The 22,030-nt window shown below is 42.9% G+C and overlaps 2 protein-coding genes and 1 pseudogene across 3 annotated transcripts; 2 read left to right on the top strand and 1 right to left on the bottom strand.

The window, feature by feature from the left end:
* Positions 1-22,030, top strand: part of LOC135877972 (up-regulator of cell proliferation-like) — a 778,396-nt pseudogene that overhangs the window by 323,040 nt on the left and 433,326 nt on the right.
* On the top strand, positions 2,785-3,720 carry LOC135877451 (olfactory receptor 5AR1-like). Its single transcript, XM_065402886.1, has one exon. The coding sequence runs from the start codon at positions 2,785-2,787 to the stop codon at positions 3,718-3,720; it is 936 nt and encodes a 311-aa protein (XP_065258958.1).
* LOC135877459 (olfactory receptor 5AP2-like) lies at positions 8,113-13,281 on the bottom strand. Of its 2 annotated transcripts, none has more exons than XM_065402896.1 (2): positions 9,631-10,554; positions 8,113-8,130 (listed from the first exon to the last, which is right to left on the bottom strand). In XM_065402896.1, exons 1-2 carry the CDS (start codon positions 10,552-10,554, stop codon positions 8,113-8,115), a joined length of 942 nt encoding a protein of 313 aa, XP_065258968.1. The 2 variants fall into 2 exon arrangements, with proteins under 2 accessions (XP_065258968.1, XP_065258969.1); XM_065402897.1 differs by lacking the exon at positions 8,113-8,130 and adding an exon at positions 13,263-13,281 and having other exon boundaries at positions 9,616-10,547.

Below are 22,030 nucleotides of genomic sequence, written 5' to 3'. Positions count from 1 at the left end.
ATGTAAATTGATTTCAAAAGTGATATGCTGCAAGGCAGTTTGGAGTAGAGCTGGTGGTGCTATTTGGGGGTAATTTGGTTAAGAGATTCCTGAGAAGCCAGGACAGGGGTTCTCAACCTTTCTCTTTCTGAGTCATCCCGCCCCCAATATGCTATAAAAACTCCAGGGCCCAGCTGTGCCACAACAACTGTGTTTCTGCATATAAAAGCCAGGGCCACATTAGGGGATAAAATTGCCTGGTGCCCTATACCACAGGGGGTCCGCGAAGCTAAGTTGCTCAGGCTTTGGCTTCAGCCTCGGGTAGTGGGGCTTGGGGCCACGGGCTGCAGTCCTGTACGGTGGGGCTTTGGCCTTCTGTCCTGGGCCCTAGCAAGTCTAATGCCAGCTATGCGTGGAGGAAACCCTGAAACCTGCTCACGGCCCCCCAGGGGCCCCGGACTCCTTGTTGAGAACTCAGAGGTAGGGAACAAAACTAGGGCTCTGACTGCTATACCATATACCATTGGACTGTCCTGGGATCAGCTCCTTTGAGAGTGACACACACTAAGCAGTGTACTCCCTTGGTGACTCAAGGGCACAGGTGCTGTCCCTAGAACCAAAGGACCGTGTGTCCCAACCCTTTACTCCAGTATTTTGTGTGCTGTCCGCCTTAGTGCTCTCAAGGTGCCTTTCTGCTCAGTGTTTGGGACCACAAGGAAGCAACTTTGGAAGCATGAGCAGGACGGTCACTTTAGAGGATGTCCAGCCCTCCACAAACATCCCCCCCCCCACACAATGCCATAGAGCTATCTGCCAACGTCTTGGTGGGGGACAGTTTGGTGGGCAGTGCTGGGTCAGAGATCTGATGCCTGGATGGTGATGGAGAGCCTTGATGATATGGGAGGGAATAGTTGCCACACAGAAAATGACATGGGAGAGGCCAGTGTAAGAGTCCCAGCCAGGATAAACCACCTCTCTGTTTGGATAGGCTCACTGAACGCCTGCCTGGCAGCACTAGATATGATGAACCGGGTCTGTGCCAGCCACGAGAAACAAATGTGCTCAACGCATAGCACGGGCACACGGGACAGGGTGAGGAGCTGAGAACGGGTGTGCTCGGTGCATGGTACAGTACATAGCTCTGGGATTGTAGCTGGGAGCTGAGACTGCATCAATGAGAGCAGACTAAGGAACCGTGAATGGGCATGCTCGATGAATGGCACATGCACACAGTGCTGGGACAAGGACTGGGAGCCGGGGATGGGAATGTGATCTGCATGGCACAAGTCCAACAAGGGCTGAGTTGCAATCCTACAGGCACATTCAGGGCACGTTCAGTGTGTGGCATGGTGCACAGACCAGGTGTGGTCAGTGCGTGGCACAGAACACAGGTCTGGGATCAAATTGGGAGCAGAAAAGATGCATGCTTGGTGCATGCACCTGGCACACACTATGAGACCAGCGTAGGGATCTGGAAATAAGTATGTTTGGTGCATTGTGCAGGCACACAACTCTGCCACTGGGATGTGGAGCTGCGAATGGGCTCTGTAGTAAGAAATGTATGAGTGCCCGTGTGTCATATACTTTCTCACACTGAGTAGAAGCTTGTTACACAAAGATTCCCATTGGTCAAAGGTAGAGCTCATTGATGTGGGTTATGGTCTCAGATTCTGGGTTTTCTATAACCTTGGAAGCTTATTCCAATATTTACCTATGCTTAGAGTTAGAGAGTTTCCTCCTCATAACTAACCTAACCTGGAATGGTGGTCGAAGCATGAAGGGGCATACAAATGTTTAGCATATCTGGATGTAAATACTTTTCAACACTGGCTACAACAGTGCCATGCAAATGCCTCTTCTCACTTTCAGGTGACATTGTAAATAAGAAGTGGGCAGCATTATCGCCTGTAAATATAAACAAACTTGTTTGTCTTAGTGATTGGCTGAACAAGAAGTAGAACTGAGTGGACTTGTAGGCTCTGAAGTTTTACACTGTTTCGTTTTTGAGTGCAATTATGTAAAAATAATTTTACATTTGTAAGTTGCACTTTCACAATTAAGAGATTGCAGTACAGTACTTGTATGAGGTGAATTGAAAAATACTATTTTATCTCTTTTACAGTGCAAATATTTGTAATAAAATAATAACACAAAGTGAGCACTGTACAATTTGTGTTCTGTATTGTAACTGAAATCAATATATTGTTGAAAACATCCAAAAATATTTAAATAAACGGTGTTCTATTATTGTTAAATATGCAATTAATTGCAATTATTTTATCTCACAATTATATTTTTAATTGTTTGACAGACGTACTAGTTTGCTTATGAAAATGTTATGTGCGACTGTCAAAAGCCTTACTAAAATCTATATCGTATCTACTGCTTCACCTCATCTTCTAGGCTGGTTACACTGTCAAAGAAGGACATTAGGTTGAGTTGGCATGATTTCTTCTTGACAAATCCATGTTGGCTGTTACTTATTGTTGGCAATGGGGATTGAACTATGGCTCTGACTTTAAGAGTATGAGCTTCTACTGCCAGAACTAAAAGACCCAACTGTGTAGCCTGAAGCCAGTAGCAGACTCCTAAATCTCGATATGGTCTAGTCACTACAGTGATCCAGAGAAGCATAGGTTATATTTGATAGTTATAATATCTTCAGACCTATGCACCGACTACAGTTTATGCTTTATTGAAAGTGACAGAATTACACCAAGGGATTTGCACTCAGCCCTTATTTGTCTCCTCTTTCAGTGTACACCTCACTTTTCTCACCTGCCGAGGACAGTGCATCTGGGATAAATGGGAGAGAGAAATCGCACTCTGGTGACTGAGTTCATCTTGTTGGGATTCACAGACAACCTGAAGCTGCAGGTCACCCTCTTTGTAGTGTTTCTGTTGATCTACTTGCTGATCCTAATGGGGAACCTCACCTTGGTCACCTTAATCAGGACTGACTCCCGACTTCACACCCCCATGTACTTTTTCATCAGCAACCTGGCCCTCTTAGATGTCGGCTACTCCACCATCATAATTCCCAGCACGCTGATGACCTTTGTAGCAAGGAGCAAGGTCATTTCAGTCACTGGATGCACTGTGCAGTTTTTCTTCTTCTCCATCGCCATCTCTTGTGAATGCTGGCTGTTGAGTGTGATGGCATATGACCGCTTCATGGCCATCTGCAGCCCATTGCTCTACACCGTCATCATGTCCAAGCGGTTCTGCGTGCTGCTGGTGCTGGGGTCGTACTTCATGAGCTGTCTGAATTCAATGGTTCAAACTGCATTTATATTCCATTTGTCATTCTGTGACGCCTATATCAATCATTTCTTCTGTGATGTGCCCCCCATTGTGAAGCTGTCCTGCTCCGACACCCACATCACAGACATTGTTCATTTCACCTGTGCGACGATGCTAGTAACAACTACCATCCTTATTATCCTCGTCTCCTATATATACATCGTAGTCACTATCCTAAGGATCAACTCTGCTAAGGACCAACGCAAAGCCTTCTCCACCTGCGCCTCCCACCTGATGGCCGTCACCATCTTCTATGGAACGGGCTCTTTCATGTATTTACGGCCCAGTTCAAAGTCTTCCATGGATCAGGACAAAATCATCTCTGTGTTTTATACCCTTGTGATCCCCATGCTGAACCCCCTGATCTACAGCCTGAGGAATAAAGAGGTCAAAGAGGCCTTTAGGAGGATAAGAGAGAGGAAGGTTTTTTTTCTGTAAATGTAAATGTAAATACTGGATATGTCTTTAATTCAATAGAGGGAAGAAAAGGCGGGGAATGATTTCTCTGTATTGTTAGCTTGATTTCTGTGAATAACCAATGTGTGCACCTTCCAAGAAAAGGAACAAAGGAAGGTAGATTTTCCCAGTTCTTACATCACTAAATGTGGCAGGAATAGTTATCAGAGAAGAAATGGGGGACTTTGTCAAGGTTTGTGCAGCTGGCTCTTATAACACAAAAATATATTAGGAAAACCTGTCTAACAAACAGAATCATGAACCAGCAATGCAAATTGCCTTTTGCTAACTAATAGAAAATAGATGCATTCAACTCACACAGGCAAAGTACATTAATTAAATCATGGAATTTGTTTGTTGTTGCAGCTATAAGTGCAATTAAAAAGGAGATGTGATGTTACCACAGTAAGAAAGTAGTGAATAGATACAGTACGTTGTATTTAGAATGTTTTGTATTCATGCTGAAACTGTACTGTTGTTAGATGATGTAACCTGTGCATGAACTTGCTCTGTATACAGCAGGAGAATTCAACATGGCTAGAGAAACACATTCAACCTGACAGCCTTTAGGTATTCTCCTATGCTTGGCTTCTGCAACCTTCTGTCTTATCTATCTACCTACCTATCTACCTACCTACCTACCTAAAAGTTTTATAGTGTTAGCCAATATCATATACAATATTATATATAATAGTAGGTATGTTTATACAAGTATGAATTGTATTCATCTTAAGATCTTCCAAAATTATTTTTACTTATGTTATGCTATTTAACCAAGAGGAGATGTGAACTATTGTAATCTCAGAGAGCAAGGACAAGACAAATAATTTTGCTAACGCCTCACTAACATATGCTTTATAACAAGTTTTTACTGGTAGAGGATGCTTCGAAGGTTTTGCCAACTTCTCAAATATAATGGTCAAAACATAGATAATAAACTAGTTATACATGTTGTCCTGTTTACTTTCCAGTCTGTGCCAGCCTAGCAAAAACATTCAAAAACATGTCAAAGATAAGAGATAAAAAAACCCTGAACTCTAGTATAGATAGAGGCAGAGTGAAGCTCAGATTTTAAGGCAGTCTGACCTCTGCATTGTTACCATCCAAATGGGTTGGTAATATATGTAGTCTTCCTTTCTCTGTTATGCTGCATTTATCTGTTACTAAGAATCTTTTATTCATAAAAGTTGATTAAGCCTAGCCATTTGGCATTATTGAATTCAGTCGAACCTGTAACATGTGGTAATGGTTTAGGGCTGGACCCAGTGTGCCTTAAAAGCCAAATGCACAACTCCCACTGATTTCACTGATGCAAATCAAGCCCTTAAAGGGGGTGGGGAGAGGGAATTCTCTGAGCTTGTCCATTTTCCAAATGATTTTTATTTACCCATCTTGCACAAATATCTGAAGAGCTAAATTCAGCTTGGGCCAGTAAATGCAGCAAAATGACATTTCCTGTCTCAGTAACATGACATTACATGTCCCATTTTGGGGTGGTATCTGTGCCATTAATAGTTCCTCTGTTTATACCTTGGAAACTATTCAAAGTGAGGCTTTAAAATGTCATGTGATGGGAAGATGGATAAACTTAAATGCCGATCTGTCCCTTAGGTAAGATCCATTTTGATACTGATAGCTATGGTTTCCATGTACTTGTCTGGCACATTTCATTCACTGAAGGATCTCCGAGGATGTCACAGGAGTCATATGCACATTATTTTCCCCACTGCTTTATCACAGTTGCCTCTGTGGTGAGGCTGTTCTGGGCTAATGCAATGTGGCCAACATGAAACATGTCAAGAGTTAATGGTCTAGCTGCCCCTTTGAACTCTCTTTGGCCAAATCCATGGAGGACTGGTGCAAAGCCTCTTCCACCTGCATCTTCCACCTGGTGGCCATCACAGTGTTCTTTGGAACTGGCTATTCCATGTATTCACAATATTTTGTGCACTCCCTCACATGTTTCGGCTCTTGCCTTCATCTGTCCTGGGATGGAATCCCCAGACTCTCCCACTCTTAGGTTATCACCTCCTGTGTATCTACACTGCCTTCTCATCTGGTCCATCTGGGCACGGGGCCTGCAAGTCTTCCCTTCGGGAGCTGTGATGAGTAATTAACACAGTGACCAGCTTTCTTAAAAAAAACCCCACACCTGTGTTTCATCTTAACAACAAAAACACAGCACAGCATGGGAGCAAAAGGATTTTCAGACAGTAAACCAGTCTATGTGCACGAGTGTCTCACCTAAGGCTTAAGAACCCCTGGGGAGATTAGGAAGGCCCTTCTGCCAGGCCCATGGCTATGTCAGCCTGAGCCTCACAAACAGCACCTGACAACTGCCCCACCCTCTCTAGAGATTTGCTTTTTAACTATTTCATATCCTTTCATTCTATTCCTACCTGTATAAGGGCTTATCTGCACTGAAATCTAATGTCAGTGTAGCTACATCTCTCCGGAGTGTGAAAAATCTACACACCCCTTCCAAGAGACGTAGCTATGACAACATAACCCCATGGCATACACAGTGCTAGGTCCATGGAAGAATCCTTCCGTTAATCTAGCTACCACCTCTCGGGAAGGTGGATTAACCACAAAGATGAGAGTTCCCCTCCTATCCCTGTCATGAGCATCTACACTGAAGTGCTACAGATGCAGCACCCGGTGCGGTGGTAATAGTTTAAGTATAGACACACCATAAGTTTGGGCTGGAGGCAAGGATTTGGGCACCATTGCTTAGTCCTGTTGCAATGTGAAGGATGGGAGGGTTGATCCATAACTATTTATGGCTACGGTATATGACCTGGATAGTGAGATTAAATACGGTCTAGTTACACTGAGTTCTTGGGATGATGTAATAGATACATTGATTAAACTGGACTGTTAGGAAACTAGCATGAAGGCAACAAAATATCTCTAGTAGAAGTAACATTCTGGTAAACATGGTAAGAGTCATTAGCTGCTTCCTATTAATTTCTTTGGCTGATCTCTGATTCTTGTCTTTTGTGAAGGGGGAAAAAGCATTTCCTGGGGTAAATAACACTGCTTTATTCACTTTCTCCATATCGTTAATGATTTTATTGACCTCTATCATATTCCCCCATAGTTGTCTCTTTTCCAAACTGAACTGTCCCAGTCCTTTTAATCTTTCCTCATATGGAAGCTGTTCCATAACCTGATCATTTTTGTCACCCTTCCCTGTATCTTTTCCACTGCTAATATATATTTTTGAGATGGGCAGACCAAAACTGCAAGTAGTATTCTAGATGTGAGTGCACCATGGATTTATATAATGGCCTTATGATATTTACTGTCTTATTATTTATCCTTTTCCTAATGGTTCTTATCATTCTGTTAGCTTTTTGACTGCTACTGCAGCTAGAGTGGATGTTTTCAGAGAACTGTCCACAATGACTCCAAGATCTCTCTCATGAGTGGTAACAGCTAATCTAGACGCCATCATTTTGTGTGGCTAGTTGTATGACTCCTCAGTCTGGGACAGTTCCTCAGATCCGTCACCTAAAAAGAATGGTTCAGGTGTGGGAATCTCCCTCATATCCTCTGCAGTCAAGACCAATGCAAAGAATTCATTTAGATTCTCTGCAATGGCCTTGTCTTCTTTGAGGGCTCCTTTAGCACCTCGATCATCTAGTGCCCCCCCCCCCCCATTCTTTGTCAGGCTTCCTGCTTCTGATGTACCTAAAAAAAATGCTGTTCGTTTTGGAGTCTTTTGCTAGTTGCTCTTCAAATTATATTTTCACCTGCCTAATTAGACTTTTACACTTGACTTGCCAGATGTTATGCTCTAGGTGTATAATATATTATATTTTATAAATTAAAAAAAAAGAAATGAAAAGGTTGAACCACAACATTTTTCCTTATTGAAATGATACATTTTTACCTTCTCAAAAAAAAAAGTTTCAACATTATTAAAATGAAATGTTTAGACATTATCAGAATGAAACTTCTTCATGGTCCCAAACTGAAATTGTTCCGAATTGTGGTTTTTGTGGGAAATGTCAAAATATTGGCTCTCTGTTACAAGTCGGAATGAAATGTGGGAATTTTCTGAGGAAGAGGGATAGCGGTTTCTGACCAGTTCTATGTCTAACACAGCTCTACCAATGTTTATGGAGCGCTTGGCTGACAGGATGTTGAATGGGGGTATGCCATTGCCTCCGATGGCTATATTCCTTGCCTGCTGCTCAGCCAGCATGGGGGGGGAGGGGGGGGGAAGTTGCCGTTATTGACTCTGATTCTCTCCTGCCTTGCTTCTTGTGCTATCGTTTATACCGGATCACAGTGACTATTAAAGGGAGGATCAACTACCTCAAATACTCACTCAAATACCTAATTCTGGGGGAAAATAACACTGAATCAGAATGATTTCAGCCTGTCTTCACCTCATGAAGAAGAGCTTCAAATATATAAAGTCCTTCAGAGAGAACTTATTTTAAAAAGCCAACTAAATAAAGCGGATTGAATATAGAAAAAACAGTGGCTAGGGAAGCGGACAATCTGGGCATCCTAGAAGCCAGGGAAGTCTCAGATCCTGGGGATGCAGGAAATTCTCCAGTCCATCAGCACAGCAAGCAGGCAGCCTGGGCAACTGGCTGCCCAGGAAGATGGGGATCCCAGGGACCAGGTAGGCTGGGGAGCCTGAGAGCTTGGAGGAACAGGGTGGCATGCCCACCCACTCATCAGCCAGCAAGTAGGAAACCAGGCAGGAAGACCAGGCTTCCTGTGGTGCATTTTAATTCAGTCTGTAAATGTGTGGCCTCCTCCCGAATGTCTCTTTGTGGCTTTGAGGCAGCCCTGCAAGTGGCCCCTCGTCTCAGTTTCCCTTTTGGGTAACTCCAAGCTCTTCATTTCAGGCTCTTACTCAAACAGTAATCATCCTGGGGGCCAGTTCCCCAGGCTGCCTGCCAGGTGTGCTGCCGGGGTGTGTGTGGGGGGGTGACTGCCTGAATACCCAGCATCTGGGATCTCCCTGACTTCCAGGGAAGTACTCCATATCATCCCAGTGCATACAGTCCTTGTTCTCCCCATACCCCAGTGTCCTCCATCACAGCTCAGCTCCTTAGCTGTCCTCTTCCTTCCCTGTGCCAGAACAGTCCCCTCCCCTCCCACCGTCCAGCCCTTCCTTCTCAGGTGCAACCCCCCACTTCCTAGTGGGCACTCCCACATCCTTGCCAGGGAGCATCCCTCACTCCCATGGCCCTTCTCACTGTCCATTAGGATTCAGCTGTTCTGCAAGGAGACGTCAGGACATAAGCCTCTCTGCTGCTCCACCTTCCTTCGGCCCTCTCTGGACATTGGCTCCACTTCTCTGAGTTGGAGCCATAAGGCATCTCCCTCTTATGTTGCTCCTGCCTTCTTTCTCACCATGCAAGGCCCAGTGACAGGGGCAACAGCAGCAAGATCTCACTTTTCCCTCATCACTAGAGCCAGTTGGGAATTTTCCATTGGGATGATCTTCTGGTAGAACATACCTTTCTCACAAAATTTTAGGGAGGAAATTTTTATTTTTGCTGATTTTTTTTTTCCATTGGAGAAGTCGAAAGGACAGGACTCAGCTACCTTCTTGGAAAGTCCGTGCCAATCTCGTGTTCTACCAACAGAGAGGAAATGAAATTGGGAAGAGCCTTCTAGGCGGGTGGCCAGTCAGCCAAAAAAATCCATTTTGGTTTTCCCAAAATGGAATTTTTCAGAATTTCCCGCCCACAAAGTATTTTGAGATTTTAACTTTTTGTCCTGAGTTAGGATGATTATTTTTTTTGAAATCTCAACATTTTCCATAGGAGAGAAATTCCATTTTCAGGCCAGCTCCTCTCACTTCTGTTTATTATTAAATCATGAAACTCATCCTCTCAGTTAGATTCAGTGAGGAATAATTTTCTGGTATATTGTCTTCCTCAAGGCGTCCTTCACCTCCTTGTTCCTCAGGCTGTAGATCAGGGGGTTCAACATGGGGATCACAAGGGTATAGAACATGGACACCACTTTGTCATACTCTGATGAGTTGCTGGATGTGGGTCGTAAGTACATAAAGAACAGAGCCCCATACAGTATAGACACAGCCATCAGGTGGGAGGTGCAGGTGGAGAAGGCTTTGCGTCTGCCCTCGTTGGAGCGGATCCGCAAGATGGCCACCATGATAGAAACATAGGAAATGAGGATGACCAGGATAGTACTTAGTGCAGCTACAGCAGCAAAGAGGAAATGCACTGTGTCACCCATGCGAGTGTCAGAGCAGGAGAGTTTCTGGAGTGGGGGGATGTCACAGAAAAAGTGATCAATGATATTGGGGCCACAGAAGGACAGGCTGAACAAAGAGCCTGTATGCACAATGGCATTAATGGAGGCATAAATGTATGATGCAACTACCAGCTGGACACAGACTTTCCTGGACATAATGAGTGTGTACATCAGCGGCTTGCATATAGCTATGAAGCGATCATATGCCATCACAGCCAGAAGTAAACCCTCAGAGTTCACAGAGAAGGAGTGAAAAAAAAATTGCGTGGCACACCCAGCAAAGGAAATGACTTTACTCTCTGCTAAGAAGTTCACCAGTGCCTTAGGGGCAATAATGGAAGAGTAAGTGATGTCTACAAGGGACAAGTTGCTGAGGAAAAAATACATGGGGGTGTGTAGCCGCGTCTCGATCCTGATTAAAGAGATCATGCTGAGATTCCCCGCTAGGCTCATGCTGTAGATAAGCAAAAACATCCCAAAGAGGACAGCTTGCAGTGATCGACTGCCTTTGAATCCTAGAAGGATGAACATGGACACTCCAGTATGATTGCCATGTGCCATATATTCCAGGTGCGATCGATGCTGTTGGGGTAGAAGAAAGAAACACAGCCAAGGTAAAGCTTATGATTCAAGATTAACTGCATGGGGCTGGGAGGTGGATAATAAATAAATAAATAAATAATAAATAATAATACCACCATTGTGAAATACAGTAGAAAGCCAAGATACAAAAGCCAAGTTATGCTGGTCCGGCTGTGTGACATTTGCAAACTTAAACTCATTTCATGTGAGTCTTTATAATTGCCAAGATTTTTACTCCTTTTAAAGAAAAGAGATTATAAAATAAAATAGAAAGATCACTTTAGAATTTTCAAAGTCTGCATCCCTGGCATTTGCAAATATAGCTTCATGGTATTATATGGCTAGGCATCATTTGAAAGGAAGTAGAGAAACTAGAAAGGATCCGGAGAGGAGTGACAAAGGTGATCAAAGGGATGGAATGCAAGCAAAGGCTGAAGGAACTGGGTATGTTTAGTTTGGAAAAGAGGAGATTAAGGAGGGACATGATAGCCATCTTCAACTACTTGAAACACTGCCATAAAAAAATTGGAGAAAAGTTTTTCTCTCTTGCCACAGAGGGCAGGACAAGTGGCAGTGGGTTCAAACTACAGCACAGCCGATTTAGATTAAACCCCAGGAAAAGCTTCCTAACTGTCAGAACAGTTGGGCAATGGAACAGACCTGCCAAGGGAGGTTGTGGAAGCTCCTTCACTGGAGGTTTTCAAAAGGAGGCTGGATAGCCATCGGTCTTGGGTGGGTCAGACACAACAAACACTGCATCTTGGCTGGGGGTTAGACTAGAACATGACCCATGTGGTCCCTTCTAACCCTATGGTTCTATGATTCTCTGAACTCTGCAACAACCTGATATAGAGCAGAAAGGTGGATGAGGTGTTTGAAAACCAGCCTTATATTGCAGCACTAGCACCCTTCCATAATTAAATCATCAGTTAGGAACCAGGATATATTTATGACAAGTCAGCCAAAACCTCACTTTTGGAATAAAGTCCCAGAGTAAATTCAACAAAGACAATTCTTTTGGAGATAACTAAGTTAATATTCACAAAGGGGGTGTTCACATAACTAAAGGAGGTATGAATGAACTGCAGAGTTCAACAAAGGGAGGCTGTAGTTAAACCATGGTTGAAAGAAGCCCTCACACCCGTTCTGGCCCCTGGCACTAGCATGGAACTGGCATAACTCAGCAAGGAATCAGAAGCAACGCAAGTGGGTTTGGAAAAGATCACCATTCAAGAGAAAAACGGTCTACTGAACAGTGATACGAAAAAAACATATCTCTCTCCTCTCTCTCACGTTCACTATGGCAATATCACCCTCCCACCTCACCTGGTATCAGAGCCCAGGCTCCAGTGTGAGCCTGAATGTCTACACAGCTATTTTTGGCCCTGTAGCGCAAGCCACACAAGGCAGAATCAATTGACCTGGCCTCTAAGACTCTCTGCCACGGGTTATTTTTCCTTTCTGCAGTGTAGACATACTTTGAAGCTCTGTTAATCTCACTCGTGTACCCAGAGTGCGTGGAAACAGTGCTTTCTTTCTCAGAAGATATTTTGAAAGCAGAAACATTAAGCAGCTTCATAGTGAAAACACACCCGATAGCCACCTAGAACTCCACAATGAGATGCCCCAGTAGCAGGGAGTGTCGGTCAGACAGCGTCCAGGGAGACGGTTACTTGGAATCCAAGTGGGTCCAAATGTGCTTGTTCTTCCACTTCAAGCTAATGAGAAAATCTGAAATATACACGAGCTTTTTATTTTTGTTCCATTATCTCTGTGTATCCACCCTGAACCCTAGCAGAGACTAGTGTGTTGGGGGAAGCCAGTGCTGCCCGTTCTGTACAGGACGTTCTTTCTACAGAGAGACACCATCTCTCTCTAGGGCTGCCAATCTAGAATATTTCACCAGCAGAAAACCTGCTCGAAGAAGTTTAAAATGAAAACATTTGTTGTTCAAAAGCATGAACTGCATTTACAAAAAAAAAAAAAAAATCCCTTTCAACTTGATTCTTGGCAAACAAGGGGTATTTTTATCTTACCTTTTCCTGTTTTTTTTTTCATTTGAGGAGCATATACAATAACTTAGCTCACTGAAGCACATTGGGCCAGATCCTTAGTTGGTATAAATCATCACAGCTCTATTGCGGTCGATGGTGCTATGAGAATCGACAACAGCTGAGGGTCTCTAGCCCCATATATGACACCCCCCCCAAAAAAATCACATGCCACATTCAGGGTAGTTTAGGATTTTTATCCCATTTTACTGCACATTATACAATGAGAGAGAATCAAGACAACATTTTGGTGGTAAAAGAGTCACCATTTTCAGAACAGAAAAAACAACCACCCTGTTTCTCAGTGAAAAGAATGGATTTGGGTGTATTTACCAGGTAACTGAAGAAAAGAAAACATTTTGTTTACTCACATTAGTCTTTGTCCTGTAATATGAAAGCTGCCTGTTGCAAGAGAGACATCTCTCTTTCTTGGATTCAAAAAGTGTAATTCGAGGCAGGGCGTATTTATTTGGTCTGCAGGCATTTGGAGACAGAATCCCTTAGAGCTGTCAATCTCACGTCGGGCACAAAGGGCATCATTAAAATGCCCTTTCGGTCACATGGGAGCAGTAGATAGTGGGATGCCAATCTGTTGGCTTCTAACTTTGTTCAAGTTCTTTGAAGCGTTGATGCTGCTCTCCATCCCTTTCCCCTGTTTTATGCATTCCATAAATCTGAACCTCCCCCTAGCAATAATTACTTCCAGTCAGGAGTAAATGTGGAAAAGTTTATTGAAAATGCATTTTCTGTTACATTTATTTAATTATTTTGTAATTGCGGAGAAAATTAGAATTGAGTCATTCCTAACACTGGTTTTTTGAGAGCCCAGAGATAGAAACTTTATAAGCAGTTTCCAGATAGAATGCAATGGATTGGGATTAAGTTGCTTTTTTCTTTTCTTCAGAGATGTCTAAAAACTTGGGATTGGAGTGGCAAAAAATGGCTGAAGATCAGGGTTGAGGGGCACTGGCAGATTCAGGGGTTCAGAAAGGGCTGCAATAGCATAGAGTGATGCATCGAGTAATGGGATGAAGGGCATGGCTGGGGGCATATCTCACCCTATATAAGCGATAATGTGTGTGTCTCTCTAGAAGTGATGATGAAATGGAATTAAAAAATACCAGGATGAGCATGTCATGATAGGGACTAATGACTTGTGATTCTACTATGGAAAATCATTCCTCATTTATCTACTATAATTCTTTCATTTTGTTGACAAAAGAGTGACTATGGGGGCAATCATCTGACATAGTATACTTGGACTTTCTTTGACAAAGTCCCTCACATGAGGCTATTAAGGAAGTCAGGTAGTCATGGAATATGAGGCAAAATGCTGTCATGAATGAGAAACAGGTTACGCAACAGAAAACAAGTGCCCAGATCCTCAGAGATGTCTACACCCCTAACATCCATTGATTTCAACGAAGCTAGGAGCCTACCAACCTTTGAGCATCTGGGCCAAAGAGTAGAATAAACAGTCAAATATTTATTAATGATCTGGTACGGGGAGCGAGCAGTGAGGAGGCAACATTTTCAGATGGCATGGAATTGTTTTGGTGAGTCCAGGCTGGGGAATGAGAGTGAAAACTTCAGAGGGACCGAGCTGAAAGTTGTGTGAATGGGCAGCTCAGTGGCAGGTGAAGTTAACTGTTGACAAAGAATTTGAACAGCTCACGCACGATTCTGTGTTCTAAGGTCAGTAACTGCCAGTGAAACATTCTCTGGTGTTACTGTGAAGAGCTGAATGACAACTTCTCCCCAGGGAAATGGAAAGTTGGCAAATTCAGACCTGAACCATGGAAATACTGGTGCTATCACAAAACAGGGGAGTTTTTACACAGCAAATTTATTTTTGTTTTCTAATAAAATATTAAACCCCAGAAAAGTTCAGCCTAAAACTTTTGGCTGAAAACCAAAAATGTCTCTTTGGAAATGATTCCCTGTGGCCTTAGGGGAATTATTGTTAGGGTGTCTCGTGTGGCAATTCTCCTCAAAGAGCTGGGGTGTCTGGCAGGACTGTATCTACCATTGTTCTGATCCCGGGGTGCCCAGCCTATGGCCTGCAGTCCATATATGGACCACCAGAGCATTTTGTAAGGTCTGCAGCCCACTTCAACACAATCTACTGATGGCCAATTCAGGGGCACTGGAACAATTTTTATAGTGGGACTGCTGGAAGCCATTGAACCAACCTGTAAACCCTGTACATGATGGAAACCACTTCAAGCCCCAGGGGGTACAGCAGCAGCCCCCCTACGTCCAGCACCTAGGGGCCAATTCATTAGTGTTTTGGTGCCATGTTTACATCATTTTAGTTTACACATGTGTGCAAGTAGACAATCCTGTACATAGAAACAACCCAAAGACACATGAAACAAGCTGAACTTAAAATATAAAGCAATATTGGTGACTTTAAATCTTATTAAAATGTGTAGAATCTGCTTGCCCCCTAGTGTTTGGTTCATGTGGCCCTCCTGTGTAATAGGGTTGGGCACCACTGTAATCTGATCCATTAAGACAATTTCTTATGGCCCAAATTCTTGGGAGTTAGGTGCCTAAATACAGTTGAGGATCGGGGCCTATGTTCCTATGTGCAGCGCTAGTCAGGAAAGCAAAACCAAAACGTCAGAAGGCGTAAGAGATAAGATAGATTTGAACATTTTAAGGCCAGAAGGGACCATTATTATAATTATATATTACAATTAATATTGAGTAGCACTTTTTCGTTAATGGTCCTCTCTTCTATACGCTTAAACATCTGATTGCTTCTCTGGATTATATTTTCTGTGCCAAGTCTCTGTTGAACCAAGAGAATTTCCAAGCAGCCCATTGTTACAGCAACTGTGGGTGTGTCTGTACGGCCGCTCAGAGCGTTCACTCAAGCTAGCATGCTACACATAGTCGTGTGGACATTGCAGCACCCGTGGCAGCTCAAACTAGCTGGCTGTCTCCAAGCCTCTATGATCCCTGAGTCCGAACTCATGTGGCTAAGTAGAGCCACTGCCTGTGCCGCAATGTCTAAATGGCAAGTTTTAGCACATTAGCTCTAGGGGAGCTAAAATGAGTCTGCCTAACCGGGCTGGGAGGTGGCAAAGTTTGCAGATGATGTGGAATTGCTTTGGTGGGTCCAGGCTGGGGAATGAGAGTGAAAACTTCAGAGGGACCGAGCTGAAAGTTGTGTGAATGGGCAGCTCAGTGGCAGGTGAAATTAACTGTTGACAAAGGATTTGAACAGCTCACGCACGATTCTGTGTTCTAAGGTCAGTAACTGCCAGTGAAACATTCTCTGGTGTTACTGTGAAGAGCTGAATGACAACTTCTCCCCAGGGAAATGGAAAGTTGGCAAATTCAGACCTGAACCATGGAAATACTGGTGCTAGTCACAAAACAGGGGAGTTTTTACACAGCAAATTTGTTTTTGTTTTCTAAGAAAATATTAAACCCCAGAAAAGTTCAGCCTAAAACTTTTGGCTGAAAACCAAAAATGTCTCTTTGGAAATGATTCCCTGTGGCCTTAGGGGAATTATTGTTAGGGTGTCTCGTGTGGCAATTCTCCTCAAAGCGCTGGGGTGTCTGGCAGGACTGTATCTCCCATTGTTCTGATCCCGGGGTGCCCAGCCTATGGCCGGCAGTCCATATATGGACCACCAGAGCATTTTGTAAGGTCTGCAGCCCACTTCAACACAATCTACTGATGGCCAATTCAGGGGCACTGGAACAATTTTTGTAGTGGGGCTGCTGGAAGCCATTGAACCAACCTGTAAACCCTGTACATGATGGAAACCACTTCAAGCCAGGGGGTACAGCAGCAGCCCCCCTAGGTCCAGCACCTAGGGGCCAATTCATTAGTGTTTTGGCACCATCTTTACATCATTTTAGTTTACACATGTGTGCAAGTAGACAATCCTGTACATAGAAACAACCCAAAGACACATGAAACAAGCTGAACTTAAAATATAAAGCAATATTGGTGACTTTAAATCTTATTAAAATGGGTAGAATCTGCTTGCCCCCCAATGTTTGGTTCATGTAGGGTTGGGCACCACTGTAATCTGATCCATTAAGACAATTTCTTATGGCCCAAATTCTTGGGAGTTAGGTGCCTAAATACCGTTGAGGATCAGGGCCTATGTTCCTATGTGCAGCGCTAGCCAGGAAAGCAAAACCAAAACATCAGAAGGCGTAAGGGATAAGATAGATTTGAACATTTTAAGGCCAGAAGGGACCATTATTATTACAATTAAAATTGAGCAGCACTTTTTGGTTAATGGTCCTCTCTTCTATACGCTTAAACATCTGATTGCTTCTCTGGATTATATTTTCTGTGCTAAGTCTCTGTTGAACCAAGAGAATTTCCAAGCAGCCCGTTGTTTCAGCAACTGTGGGTGTGTCTGTACGGCCGCTCAGAGCGTGCACTCAAGCTAGCATGCTGCACATAGTCATGTGGACATTGCAGCACCCGTGGCAGCTCAAACTAGCTGGCTGTCTCCAAGCCTCTATGATCCCTGAGTCCGAACTCATGTGGCTAAGCAGAGCCACTGCCTGTGCCGCAATGTCTAAATGGCAAGTTTTAGCACATTAGCTCTAGAGGAGCTAAAATGAGTCTGCCTAACCGGGCTGGGAGGTGGCAAAATTTGCAGATGACATGGAATTGCTTTGGTGAGTCCAGGCTGGGGAATGAGAATGAAAACTTCAGAGGGACCGAGCTGAAAGTTGTGTGAATGGGCAGCTCAGTGGCAGGTGAAATTAACTGTTGACAAAGGATTTGAACAGCTCACGCATGATTCTGTGTTCTAAGGTCAGTAACTGCCAGTGAAACATTCTCTGGTGTTACTGTGAAGAGCTGAATGACAACTTCTCCCCAGGGAAATGGAAAGTTGGCAAATTCAGACCTGAACCATGGAAATACTGGTGCTTGTCACAAAACAGGGGAGTTTTTACACAGCAAATTTGTGTTTTTTTAAAGAAAATATTAAACCCCAGAAATGTTCAGCCTAAAACTTTTGTCTGAAAACCAAAAATGTCTTTTTGGAAACGATTCACTGCGGCCTTAGGAGAGTTATTGTTTGGGTGTCTCGTGTGGCAATTCTCCTCAAAGCGCTGGGGTGTCTGGCAGGACTGTATCTCCCATTGTTCTGATCCTGGGGTGCCCAGCCTATGGCCTGCAGTCCATATATGGACCACCAGAGCATTTTATAAGGTCTGCAGCCCACTTCAACACAATCTACTGACGGCCAATTCAGGTGCGCTGGAACAATTTTTATAGTGGGGCTACTGGAAGCCGTTGAACCAAACTGTAAAGCCTGTACATGATGGAAACCACTTCAAGCCAGGGGTGCAGCAGCACCCCTAGGTCCAGCACCTAGGGGCCAATTCATTAGTGTTTTGGCACCATCTTTACATCATTTTAGTTTGCACAAGTGTGTAAATCGAAAATCCTGTGCATAGAAACATCCCAAAGAGGTACAAAACAAGCTGAACTTAAAATATAAATCAATATCAGCAACTTTAAATCTTATCAAAATGTGTAGAATCTGCTTGCCCCCCACTGTTTGGTTCATGTGGCCTGCCTATGTAATAGGGTTGGGCACCACTGTAATCTGATCCATTAAGACAATTTCTTATGGCCCAAATCCTTGGGAGTTAGGTGCCTAAATACAGTTGAGGATCGGGGCGTATGTTCCTATGTGCAGCGCTAGTCAGGAAAGCAAAACCAAAATGTCAGAAGGCGTAAGAGATAAGATAGATTTGCACATTTTAAGGCCAGAAGGGACCATTATTATTACAATTAATATTGAGTAGCACTTTTTGGTTAAAGGTCCTCTCTTCTATATGCTTAAACATCTGATTGCTTCTCTGGATTATATTTTCTGTGCTAAGTCTCTGTTGAACCAAGAGAATTTCCAAGCAGCCCGTTGTTACAGCAACTGTGGGTGTGTCTGTACGGCCGCTCAGAGCGTTCACTCAAGCTAGCATGCTACACATAGTCATGTGGACATTGCAGCACCAGTGGCAGCTCAAACTAGCTGGCTGTCTCCAAGCCTCCACGACCCCTGAGTCCGAACTCATGCGGCTAACCAGAGCCACTGCCAGTGCCGTAATCATTAAATGGAAAGTTTTAGCACACTAGATCTAGAGGAGCTAAAGTGAGTCTGCTTAACCGGGCTGGGAGGCGAGCTCCCAGCCGCAGTATAGAAACAGCCTGTGTGGCTTAAGGCGAGGTCCACTTAATGTAAGGGCTGGTTTACTCTTAAAACACTACAGTGTAAACACGACCTGCACTGATGGGAGAGAGTCTCCTCTTGACGTAGGCAATCCCCCTCCCCGAGAGACAGTAGCGAGGTTGACAGAAGAATTCTTCCTTTGACCTAGCACTGTCTATATAGGCACTTAGGTTGGCTTAACTACATCGCTCAGGGATGTGGATTTATGACAACCTAGTTTTCTGGTGTAGATCATGCCTAAGGTACACCCCCACATTGTGAGTTTATTCCCCTTCCTGGGGAGAAGTCATTGCCTGATAAGCATTAGGGAAGAGGAATGGCAGAAAGGATATTGAAATTATGTGTCCTGAAAAATGGAATTGAGATATGTGTATGCTGCATCTGGAAGCGTGCTTCCTAGAGCAGACAGACAGACATTATAAGTAAAGTTGTGCTATTTAAAATATTATATTATATTATAAAAGTTGAAACAAAAATAATTGTTATATCAAAATTATTTGACATTTTCAAAGGAACTGGTAATGAATCAAACATTTTAAAAATATTAATTCTGTTGTAAATTCCAAAATTTCCTACCCCAGAAATGTCAGAATTTCCTGCAGAATGGAAAGCCGTTTTCTGACCAGGTCCAGTTAAAAAAAGATTGAAAATTACACTCTGCCACTCCTTAATCCTATGAATTGCTTCACATTGGTTCAGAACCATTTGTAAATGTGCCAGGGTAACACAGTGTGGTGAAACTGATGCTTTATTCCCCCCACTCAAATAGCCCCATAGCTCAGATGAATGACCACTGGGCACAGACACATGAGTTTTTCTCCACGTCACAATATTAGCTTAATTCAGTCTCACACCACCCATCTTCTAGGAAAAGGGAGAACATTGTTACTCCTGTTTTACAAAATGTACAGAGAAGATCAAACTCAATGCTTAAATGTCTGGAGGGAAGAGCTTGTGAGGAAAGATTTAAAAGAGCAAAGTATCTCTAATATACTCAGGACATTGGATTTAATCAATACAAAATTCCTCAAATCAACATGAAACAAAACATTTTTTTTACATTATGACATATATATATATAGGAATTTTCAAATGACCATTTAATTAATTATACAAAAAGGAAGAGCATCAAGAGGAGAGACTGAGCCAGCCCCACCCCAGAATTTCCTATAGTCCAGTGGCTAAGGCCCATTCTTGTAATGTGGGGGCCCCAACTTCAAACCTTTTTCTCCATTAAAAACTACTTGCTTACAAAATCAGACATAAAAATACAAGTGTCGCAGCACACTAGTCCTGAAAAATTGCTTACTTTCTCCTTTTTAATCATATAATTATAAAATAGATTGCAACCCTCCCATTGAGAAACACCGATATAGTACATAGAGCAGTATAAAGAAGCCATTGTCTGTATATAATTTTAGTTTGTACTGACTTCGCTAGCACTTCTCATGTAGTCTGTTGTAAAACTAGGCAAATATCTAGATGAGTTGATGTACCCCCAGGGCTGCACGTACCCCTGGTTGAGAACCATTGATTGATATGACTCCTTTCCTTCGATCACACACACTGGAGGACTGAGATCCATGTCTTGTCATATCTCAGTCACAGCTCTAGGATGCTCCTCAAACGAATCCCCAGATCTCCACATATCACAATCACAGCACTTCCAAGCTGCTCCAACTTATTCCTCTGCCATTCAGTACATCTACCATACAGTACAGTGAATGCAGCTGGAGTGCAAGCAGATAATTCCCAGTGGTTATTACCAGCTCCAGTGGGCAGAGTTACGGTTGTGTGGGCATTTCCCTGAACTTTGTATTTCCTGGTATTCACAAGTTTGAGTTTTGCTGAATTCAACATTCTGGAATGGCACGAGCCATCATCGGGCAACCATAACTCTGTGTTAATGTCGGGTTTCTTTTTGCCATTTATTCACTAGTTAGTCTGGAAAATATTGATGTAAAGCCTATGATTCTTATCTGTCTGTTGCATGCCTTTATTGGTTCTTGTCTAATACTGAGATTGTACGCCCCTTGGGGCAGGGAACATGTGATTCTGATTTAGTTTTGAAACACCTTGCACATTGCTGGCTGCTCTGAAAATAATAATAATAATAAATAAAATAATAATAATAATAAACATAATAACAGTGTGATGCTAACACGTTAGCTTAATACACTGCTGGTAGGTGCTCAGATATTATGGTGATATTGATCTATACAGAATAGAATCAGAAATTGGAGCTTTATTTTGGGCCTCCTTCCACCCAAATGTGGAAGATCAATTATCCTTGTGGGAAAAAAACAGGAATAGAAATAGTGGGCATATGAGTAAAAATCTCTTCTCGCACCCCCACTCCCAACAGAACAATATATCTGAGGGCAATTATTCTGTACCCAAAATCTCTGGCTGCACCATGAGTCTTAGTTACTTAATTGTGCGATTCTGTCATCAAGAGATCTGAAAACTCCAGGGAATCTGTCTTGGCTTTATAAGCTAGCAATAAACACTTCATCTTAAAACTCCGTCCTTTTACTAATGTAAATCCTTCAAAGTCTTTCAGTAAATGCCAGCTTTCATCAGCAGGTAGGTTTCATGGGGCTATATTTGAACCAAGCGGGGATAAATAATGGAGTAAACCACTTTATTTTCCTGAGCTAGAAGCATCTTCTTTTTAATGTAACCCTATTTTATCTTATTTATTGGTTAGTCAAAGTGAAATGTAGCTAGCAGGCTGGAAAGCTGAAATAATAGGAAGCAAATGGTGCAGAAATTATTCATGATGGACAAGATTCTGATACAATCTCTCTTGTTGGGAAGTAACTTAATCCTCAGATTGCACCATTCATTTACATTGGTTAGTCGTGGGATAAAGTATTAGGCAGCATTAGAGCTGGTTGGAGATTTTAAATTATAATTAATTTATATAATTTTAATGATAATTAATTAAATTTTAAATTTTGTGGGAAATTTCATGCAGCTTCCCCATCACCATCGCAGTTTTTACAAAAAACCAAACCAGCAGCGCCCCTCCTCTCTATGTAAATATTTTGGGGTTGAAAAAATGTTATTAAAATCTGTAGGGTTTTAGGTTCCAAATTTCACAACACATTGAAAATGTCCCACCCCAAATATTTGGGGTTTGTTTTCCTTTTTTCCCCCTGACACATCAGAGGAAGT

This window comes from Emys orbicularis, chromosome 4 (genome assembly GCF_028017835.1).
Source record: "Emys orbicularis isolate rEmyOrb1 chromosome 4, rEmyOrb1.hap1, whole genome shotgun sequence".
Lineage (NCBI taxonomy): Eukaryota > Metazoa > Chordata > Testudines > Emydidae > Emys > Emys orbicularis.
The sequence above is the reverse complement of the archived record's forward strand: the minus strand, read 5'-3'. Positions and strand labels throughout refer to the sequence as shown.